Raw genomic sequence first — 10,390 nt, forward strand, 5'->3', positions numbered from 1 at the left:
TGGCCATTGCAAGCTTGTCCAGGTCAGAAAGTGAAGGGTCAAAGGAGAATTTCGGGCCTTTCCAGTTGCGAGTGAGCGCTTGTGTCGTGTTGTCTTCTTCTCTTCGTCTTCGTCTTTTTACGCTGGTTAACCATGAATGCGTACCAACTAGCCCAACTTCTTACGTTAACTAAGTAAGCTTAACCACATCTCACTGTCTCTAACTGATTTTAGGCGGTTCACTTAAAAGGTGCTCCCCTGGACAACTGCCAGGCATTTATTTACGGAACAGCACGGCCCATACGTAGCCCGTCAGAAGGTCAAACAGTGCACTTCTCTGGGCACAAAAGAGTCCACGCACTGAAATATCAAACCCTCATGTGCCCCAATGGGCTCATCTGTCAGCTTCACGGGCCATATGCAGGCAGCAGGCATGATGCTGGTTAGTTTCATTGCGATATATTCCAATCAGCATGTTTGTTGTAACTTAGTTTTGCACATGTCTGTCGTGTCATGACTTCCTATTCCTCTTTGTGTCCTTTCTCTACCTTTGTTTCCTCTTCCTGCGTGTCGGGTAGCATACTGGGTGTCATCTAGTTAAACTGCCTGCCTTTCCGTTCTCCTGTTTTTCTCTGTTTGGTACCTCATACCATTGAAAACATAAAGAAAGCATGGAGTGTGTATAACTAATCAATAAGTTTAATCCTATTTAATATGCAATGATATTACATGACGGCCAGCAGAAGAATAAGACAAAATGACTGATGGCTGTGGGATGATTAAATGGGCGCCGGCCTTGCACGAGCGCTCCGTCCCGTACCACTGCCAGCTTCGTCTTCTATATTACGCAACCAAGTGTTCGTATTGCCTATGTGCAGTAGAGGTAATCTGCCACACAGAGGATCGGCGGCTTGGGACATCCGAATAGCACACAAGCGCACGCTGCCAGCTTCGTCTTTTTTGTCACATTATTATTATAAACTATTATATTCAGTGTCTGCTGACCAGATGTGCTGCTGTGAACATTGCTGTTTAGGACATGTTATAGGACATGTTATGCACTAGGTTTTTTTTTTTTTCATTTCAGGAGTCTTGAGAAAAAGCAAACTTTACGAGACCCTTGAGGAGCTGCTCCCTGGAAATGATGCAGTGAGTTTGACGAAGGCGAAGCTGGCAGTGGTGCCACATTGGACGATTTCCAGGAGGTCACACTCATGAAGCTCTCGAACACTGTATCCCGCTTTCCACCCGCGGCCCCTGGCCCGGATGGTGTGACTTGCAGCATCAGCACTGACCTCCTTTCCCAAATTCTGGCATCTCCTTTACCCGTGGTGCAGTGAAAGTTGGCGATCACTCAAGCTAGAGGTTTCGTTTACGCGTCTACGTTGTCGCGTGCCTCACTTAAACTTCTACCTTTGCAGGTCTGGTCTGGCGGTCTCCCCATTGTGCCCATTATGCGCTGAACCCGAAACGATAGGTCACTTCTTGTTGACCTGCCACCGTTCCTCCTCTTTACGGAGGCGCCTGCTAGAGATCCGTTACGACAGCTAGGTCTAAGTCTGGCAGCTGGGGTTGTTCTGTCTCTTGGTGCTTCCTCCCTTGGGCACAGTAACTGGAATGTGCACTCCGCCATTCAAACTTTGCGTTCAGACACTAAACGGCTTTCGTCCTAAGCTCTTTCTCATGATCAATGTTTCTCTGCCACAAAAGCTATCCTAAACATGTCCCGTTTAGCCCTGTTCCCTCTATCAGTCACCGATCGCATAGTATTTGTTTAGTTTAATTCAATTTATAAATCTGAGTTCCCTTCCTTTGTTTCCTAATTAATATTATTATCATTATTACCATTATATTGTTTAACATTTTGAGCACCTGTCAGTCACCGCCTGTGTCTTGGCCAATCCCCCGCATGGGTACGCACTATTATTTTGAGGACAACAACAACAACGGAGCGCTCGCGCTAGGCCAGCGCCCATTGAATCATCTATTGTTCATCGTTCATCGCGCCTCATTCTTCGGCTAACCGCCACGTAACATTTTGTGTGAGGTGCCGGGGAATCATCAGCATCCTGGTCCTGGAGCTTCGGCGTCCTGTGTCAGCCGTTGGTAGTCGGCCGTGAGTCCTTGGCCTGCGTCGCCCGGCTTGCCCCAGCTGTTCCGACTCGAGCCGATCTCGCCGTTGCTTCCCCCGCCGCGTTGCCCGCTCCGACCATCCGACACGACGAACTGGACCCGACGCCATGACCGACCCGACCGACCCGACCTACCTACCCCACCGACCCGAGACGCTACACACACGTGAAGACACCGTTCCCCTGTCCCTGCCATTCGGCGCTGCCTGGGGCCCCGGCCTTTGACTCCTGGCAACCCGCGGCCCGAAAGCTTCATAGACCGGGACTCAGTCTCTCATCTTTCTCATCGTGGCGGCCAGCATTGCACCATCTGCTACTTACTGTTCAACCCTCCTCTCAAAACCATCACCATTTCGCGCGTCTCTGTCAACGATTGAGACGATCGCTCGGTGGCCCCGGGTAGTGTGACGAAGATGAAGCTGGCAGTAGCGCGGGACGAAGCACTCGCTCTAGGCCAGTGGCGAGTAAATAATCTGTTCAACATTCATCGCGCCTTATTCTTCGGCTGGCCGCCACGTAAGAATATATGGGAACCCTGCATATCCCCTGCGGCCGCTTCTGATGAAACCATATGGAGGTGCAAGGCTCACACCTGCTCAAGAAAACTTGTGTGCTGCAATGCACGGTCTGCCAGTTAGGCAGGCCGTAGAATGGGGATTCGGGAGAGTAATTTCCCAGTTTGCTTTTGTTGATTTAAAAAAAAAATAAAGGCTGCTTTTGCAGGCTCTGCCTAGGATGTACAGGGTAGCCATCATTCTCACCAACTGCTATGCTTGCATGTATGGTAACCAATTCTCTAACTAATTTGACTTGGATTCACCATGCTTCATTGATTACCTCCACCCAAAGCAGTCAGCTAAAAATGGTGAGGATTGGTCCAATGCTTACTAACTGAACTTTTTTGTATCGTGCAAAGTGCTTGCTTCACTTTAAATGATTATTTTTCTTATGTGAACCAAATAAGCACTCTTAGTATTCATAATGTGCTTCATCATGTTTGGGGCGTGTAACTTGCCGAAGTCACTTGAGCTTTGAGAGACGCTGAAGTCCATGGAGAGCTCCAGGTAAATTTGGACTCTCTGAGGTTCCTGAATACGCACTCCCATTGTACAGTACAGGTTAGAGTACAGTGAGTACAGTAGAGTAATCAGCCACTGGGCGCTATAACTACTGACCAGCCGCAGTGGGACATAATATCCAAGAAGCAGCTTTGGCATGTATTGGCTGCTGGAAGTGCTCAGTCAGCTTGCACTGTCATATGTGGACCAATTTCGTCGCACTTCAAGGAGCAGTGACGTGCTCATTTCTTGCATTCAGTTTGTATAGGTGAGTTTTGATGGATGCAGTTAAGGGCATATAAAAATAAAGATTTTATTCTATTTTGATATCACTCTTTGTACAGTTTGTGTGAAATCACATTCAACAAGTTTATTAGTGCTTATTACTTGCACTATTGGCCTCATTTTGTTTCTGTCTTTCTGTGAGTTCAGTGACACGAGCCTCGAATTCTAGCTGCTCGCACAGCTTGAACTACTTTTTCATTTTTAAGGCCTTCATTTCCTGCCTCTTCTCCCAGCGTCTCAGTTTCATTTCGAGGTGGACTGTTTCAAGTACTGAGCGTTCTATCTCAAGCTGGATGTCTTTCTCTTTGAGCGCCTTTTCATGGCTCCATCTTCTTTCCAAAAACTCATGATTTTCTGCACGCGCTGCCTTTGGCTTCCGTTTTTCTGCAAATGCAGATTTCCCGAAATGAAATTAATGCGTGACAGTGCATCAAATCACCGAAAGCAAGGCAGGAAAGCAAGACAGATCCACGTTTGCCAGTTCGCAAAATAATTTAGCACATGCGAGTGGCACAAACTGTTCTACTGATGACGCTGTTTGAATATGCAACCTGGTATTATAGAGCTGGACTGAAAAGTGTCCTTGCTTCGCTTCATTTCAGACGTACATGCAGGCTCACGTTACTCAGTTTGCTACTGTTCCTGTGGTGTCAGAGCACTCGCACAAGGCATTTGCTCTGCGCCCTGAAAGTTGTCAGCATCAGTGCGGAAATATTCGTCTTCGGCGGCTTCGCTTCCCTCGCACATTTGTTGCAGCAAATATGACGCAGTTTCTGGAGTGTTGTTGGTAGTCCCAGATGGTGTTGGGTCTTAAAAGAGTAGAAAATGTGCACCCTCTGTTACACCACTCAATTGGTGCTTTCCAATACACTACATTTCATCACAAATACGCCATGACCCTGGCCAGTTGCTACACATCAAGTGCTGGCATAGGTTTTATTTATACACACCTTTAAAAAATAACACCACCAAATGAAGAACGCCGCATACTTGTAGTCAGTTCTATTTTTTCTTTTATTTATATATGTCAGTTTTATTTCCTTGTTTTCATTTTCTCCAGTCCACAATGATTACCTACCACATTAAAGCAAAATGGCTCTCACTTACATCATGCTTAGCAGAATGATGCTGGAAAAGTAAATAGAAAAGGAATTCGATGCATTCTTACAGGAGTCACAGGGATGGGGTGACACTCCCGCAGCGGCGACGCAGGCATTGTCGCGCACTCCTGTAGCAAATCTTTTGCTTGCGGCTGCGTGGGCCTTGCAGTGTTTAAACTTGTGTCCAAATTCTCTTGCAAGGTAACAGATCCCTTGCAGGAGCCTCTGCTTCTCTTCATACCCTTCTTCTGTAGCTGACCTCTGAGGATTCATACGGCGTCATGCGATTCAGTGTTTCGTACAGCTTAATCGTACTAGTCAAGTTAGAGCCTAGCTTGCGGCAGGAATTCGCACCAGCGACCTTCAATCGGTAGCTGCGGCTGTCCATCGAGATATATGAGATGGCTGTTGCGTCGTTTTTTTTCCTCAAATCCAATTTTCATTTCCTTCATTACGGCATCTGCTTCTCTTTCTTATTTCGCTCCCATCTTCCTCCGTCCCGTAACGGTGCGGTTTGGGTGCCCACCGAGATGTTAGACCGTTACTGCGCCATTTCCTTCCTTCAAAAATGCGTTGCGTTCAAAGCTGTTTTCAACGTGCAAGGCGTTGCGCCGAACAGGCGATGGCGTTCCGTGGACTCCCTGGAAGCGCTGCAACACGATGTCGCGTTCCACTCCTACAGGCGATGCTTAAGCATTCTCCAATTTTCGCCATCTGCGTGCGGTGGGCCACAATAATAACGGACAGCTATTGCAGCTATTCAGTCTCTCCTTACACATCACCAATTTTCTTTCTTTCAGTCAGTCCTTTCTCATTTTTTCTGACGGCCGAGTGTAGGCGTCACCCGACAGCCACCTTTCCTTCTAACCCATTCAAGTGCCGACGAGCGGCTTCCGCTCCCTTCGGTGCCCCGCTTGCGTGATCCATGTGTGCGATGCGCCTCCGTAAACGTGCATGTGTGCTCTTCATTTCCGCAAAATAAAAGATTGGCGCAGCGCATCCTTGGAATCAGCGCTGCCACGGGCCTCTACACAAGCCGCGAGAAACGAAAAGGTGAGGTCGTGACGTGCAACCAGGGCGGCACAGTTGCGTGTGCTCTCTTTAAGTAAGTGCTGGCAGCGCACAGGGGTGATTTGATTCTCCTGCAGCGCGGTTCTAGCCTTTCTACATTTTCTCAGAAGCGTTAAAAGAATGCTTCACCCAGCATGTCTTTCCTGAATCATTCAAAAGAGGCCGCATTGTCCTTATTCCTCAAAAGACTCCTTTGTCGACATGTCCGGCAGATGGGCTCCCTATCACCCTTCTGAATTCAGATTACAAAGTATTAGCAAAATTACCCTTTCCTCGCCTTCGCGCACTCCTCTTGTCCCTCACTTCTTGCCACCAAGTTTGCTCCAACCCAGATCGTGAAAACGTAGTTAATCTTCCGTAACGCGAGACATCCTAGCGTACACTTTACGGCGGCCATCACAGGATCTTCTTGTTTCCCTTGATCAAGAGAAGGCGTTCGACTTTTTAGAGCCCGACTATAATTAAGGTTCGCTGGATGCTCTCGGTTTCCCAACTTATTTTGTGATTCTAATTATAGAGGTCTACAGGGATATTTTAAGCGCTCAGTTCCTCGATGTCCAGGAAAGTACCGCATTTGATGTTGGCCGCGCCGTCCTTCAAGGTTGTCCCCTCTCTTCCTTTTTGTTTGTCTTAGCATTAGAGCCTTTCCTCTTGGAAGTTGATCGCCACTCCCTCATTAGAGGTCTGGCTTTGCCAGGAAGCGAATCGGTACCCGTCACTGTTTATGCAGATGACTTCACTCTGTACAAAGCTGATGAAAGCAGCCTGCTTGAAACTTCAAATGTTTTTCGTGAGTACGCCTCCATGTCTGGGACTGCTCTTTATTATTCGAACAGTGGTTATTTTTTGTGGGGTCCTCTAGATTCATATTACATGTGCAATACATTTGCAGTGGTGCGCGCAGATGCGTATTTTAGGCGTGGCCTACGACTGCGCTACAATATGGCATGGTGTGTGGTCTTCGGTCGTCGAAGGCATTACAGCTAGTGTGCGCAGGGCGCAGATTTTTGACCTGCCTTTGCTTGAGAGGCGCTACCTGATCCAGTCCGTCATGCTCGGCGCTTTCTGATAACCTTGGCCATATAGTTAAACCAGCGCTCCGTGTCATAAAGGGAGGGGGGGGGGGGGTGCAGACTACAGTTTGTTTCTTTTTTTTATTTGGTCAGGCGGAACCTAGCTTCGGGCTTGCGCTGTTCTTTGGCAACCACGGGAGAGAGGAGGTTTGGCCTTTCCAAATTTGAACGTCACGTCTTCGCTGTTAGCTTTGAATGGTGCTTTGCGTATCCTGCTAGGAGACGCGTATCCGGCGTGAACCCTGACTCGGTACTTTTTGGGACCTTCTTTACGCTTTTTTTTCCTTTAATTGTCTCTTAGAACGTGTCTAAGGGGGGCCGAAGCTAAAGGCGTAACAACGCCTGACGTGGCCTCGGCCTCCCAATACAAATTAAGCACAAAATATTAATTATTACATTTCGGCAAGCGGCACTGCACTTGGGAGTCAAACAAAACATTTGCACATCTGATAATGAAATGTAAATAAATCCATAAAAACACGGTAGTAGCAAGGCTAAGATAGTGAACTTTGGGACAGAGAAAGCACAGAATATATTTTTTATATTTCTTTTTTTATTTTTTTTTATCTGGCTACCTTCTTTCTAGTGGATAATACGCATGCAAAAACACACAATGTATTTACAAAGCAAATGAAAAACCGCTTGAAACCAAAACATTTTTACACTCTTTTTTGAATACAGGCAATCTTTTGTTGAAATCTACATTGAAATCCGTTCTGTTCAACATCTTAATTGTTTGAAAGTTTAATGTTTGTCGTCCATAGTTTGTTCTTATAGCTGGTAGTCTAAGTGTAGGGTTTCGGATTGAATAAAGAGATGAATTACCTGAGAAAGTTGGATATATCCCAAGCATCAGAATTTTATTGGCCCAAGCAAGGCAAATCACCAGTGGCCAATGCTTCCATGATTGGCAAAATGCTGGCCACAAATCAACATTTGTGCTTGGATGGGGTGACAAGCCAACCATTGGCCAATGTAAGGAAGGCCAAGCATGGACAATCATTGGAAATGCCCTGGGCCATCATAGGGCCTGTACTCTAACACCATGTTGAATCCAAGCAGTTTATTTGCTTGTAGGCCAATCATGTTGGCCAATTAATATTCTAGCTTTTTCCTAGCACCTGTAGAGCGGTTTATTGACACGTTGAAGCACCAGCGATAAAGACCCTGACGCAAGAAGTCCGGGAACCAGCGAGGCGAGGGACCGGCACACAAGCGGCAGTTCTCCAGCACGAGCCTTCTACGGACTTCTTCTTCTTCTTCACCTCGGCGCTAGCGCTTCGTCGTCGTTGGTAGTACTGTATCATCTTCATTCCAACTGCCCCCGCGGAAAGAGGGAGCCATCCTGGCGACTCAAGGCGAGGAGACGACGAGAGGGCTGTAATAAGGCTTCAAGCGGCTGACATGAACGACGTCGCGACCACGGCGGCGATGGTCCAAAGAAGGTGTCACCGGTTCGATGATATAGTTCACAGGTGACGTACGCTCTAAGAGACGGTAAGGACCAATGTGCTTGGCCGAAAATTTGGACGCAGCCGGAACAGAGAGACAGACCAGTGATCCAGTGGAGAATTGGGCAGCGGGCGTGTGTTGATCGGACTCATGTTTGCGGAGTCCTTGACGTTCGGTGGTGAAGGAGCGAGCCAACCGGCGGCACTGCTCAGCATGGCGGGTAATGTCAGAAAGGGAAGTATATTCCGAGCTGTCGGGGTTGTAGGGAAGGATTGTGTCCAGGAGACAGGAAGGCTCGCGCCCGAATAAAAGAAAGAATGGGGAGAAGCCGGTGGTTGCCTGAGATGCGGTGTTATATGCATAGGTCACAAACGGAAGGAGTTGATCCCAATTAGAGCTGTCGGAGCTAATGTACATGGCGATCATGTCCCCAAGAGTACGGTTGAATCGTTCGGTGAGGCCGTTGGTTTGGGGGTGGTAAGCAGTAGTGGTACGGTGAACTGAGTGGCACGCATCGAGAAGCTCTCTAACAACTTCAGACAAGAAGACACGGCCGCGGTCACTGAGAAGTTCTCGCGGAGCGCCGTGACGCAGGACGAAGTGATGAAGAAGGAAGAAGGCGACGTCGCGAGCAGTAGCCGCAGGTAGGGCAGCGGTCTCAGCATACCGAGTGAGGTGGTCCACGGCAACGATAATCCATCGATTCCCGGCGGTCGTGAAGGGGAGCGGCCCATATAAGTCGATGCCCACACGATCGAAAGGGCGAGCCGGGCATGGTAATGGATGTAACGGGGCAGTCGAGGGTCGAGGTGGCGACTTCCGCTGCTGACAGGCTGTGCAAGAGCGAACGTATCGACGAACGAAGTTGTACATGCCCCGCCAGTAGTACCTCTGCCGTAGGCGCTCGTAGGTTTTTAGCGATCCAGCGTGAGCGCTCTGAGGGTCGGCATGGTAGTGCGCACAGATCTCAGACCGAAGGTGTCGGGGAATCACGAGGAGCCACTTTCGGCCGTCCGGACGATAGTTGCGGCGGTATAGGAGATCGTCGCGGATGGCAAAATGGGAAGCTTGGCGACGAAGGGCCCGAGGGAAGGAGGACGTAGAGTGTGCACGAAGGACATCGAGCAAGGATGAAATCCATGGATCCTGGCGTTGTTGATTGGGCATGTCCGTAGTAGTGAGCGCTGCGAGTAGGGAATCAGATAAGGAGGAAGAAGGCGCAGGAGAGGGCAGCGGCGAGCGTGACAAGGCGTCAGCGTCGGAGTGCTTGCGGCCCGACCGGTAGACTACGGTAATATCGAATTCCTGAAGACGGAGCGCCCAGCGGCCAAGGCGTCCTGAGGGATCTTTGAGGGAGGCCAACCAGCACAAGGCGTGGTGATCAGTAACGACGGTGAACGGGCGGCCATATAAGTATGGGCGAAATTTCGTGAGAGCCCACACTACGGCCAGGCACTCCTTTTCAGTCACGGTGTAGTTCGACTCGGCTTTGGTGAGAGCACGGCTGGCGTACGCAACAACGTATTCAGAAAATTCGGGCTTGCGCTGGGCCAGGACAGCACCGAGGCCAATTCCGCTTGCGTCGGTGTGCACCTCAGTAGGAGCACTGGGGTCGTAGTGCCGAAGAATAGGGGGTGAAGTAAGAAGGCGACGGAGCGCAGCAAAAGCTTCATCGCAGGCAGAGTCCCACGTAGACAGGTCGGCGGGACCATTGAGGAGTTTCGTAAGGGGCGCGACGATAGAGGCGAAATTAGGGACAAAGCGCCGAAAATAGGAGCAGAGGCCCACAAATCGGCGCAGCTGTTTCGTAGAGATCGGTTTAGGGAAGTCAGCCACAGCGCGGAGTTTGTCAGGATCAGGTAGGACGCCATCTTTGGATACGAGGTGGCCGAGTATTGTCAGTTGCCGGGCGCCAAAGTGACATTTCTTGAGGTTAAGTTGGAGGCCAGCACGGGTGAGGCAGCTCAATATCTGGCGCAAGCGCTGGAGATGCGTCGGAAAATCGGGCGAAAACACAACAACATCATCTAAATAGCAGAGACAAATGTTCCACTTGAGGCCGCGCAAGATGTTGTCCATCATTCGTTCGAACGTGGCGGGAGCGTTACACAGACCGAATGCATTACGGTGAATTCGTATAGGCCGTCAGGGGTAACGAATGCCGTTTTAGGACGGTCGGACTCAGACATCGGGACTTGCCAATAGCCGGAACGGAGATCCAGAGAGGAGAACTCGGCGCC

At 49.3% G+C, this 10,390-nt stretch overlaps 1 protein-coding gene across 1 annotated transcript; it reads right to left on the minus strand.

Annotated features, from left to right (window-relative positions):
* Nucleotides 1–256: 256 nt before the first annotated feature.
* Nucleotides 257–4,827, minus strand: LOC149356551 (uncharacterized). Its single transcript, XM_089576371.1, is given in 4 exon segments — nucleotides 257–316; nucleotides 3,726–3,838; nucleotides 4,042–4,263; nucleotides 4,623–4,827. Coding segments are annotated over 4 exon segments (600 nt in total).
* Between the last annotated feature and the right edge of the window lie 5,563 nt (nucleotides 4,828–10,390).

The sequence above is a fragment of the Amblyomma mixtum genome, chromosome 3 (assembly GCF_055824585.1).
Source record: "Amblyomma mixtum isolate Tamu chromosome 3, ASM5582458v1, whole genome shotgun sequence".
In the NCBI taxonomy this organism is placed as follows: Eukaryota; Metazoa; Arthropoda; class Arachnida; order Ixodida; family Ixodidae; genus Amblyomma; species Amblyomma mixtum.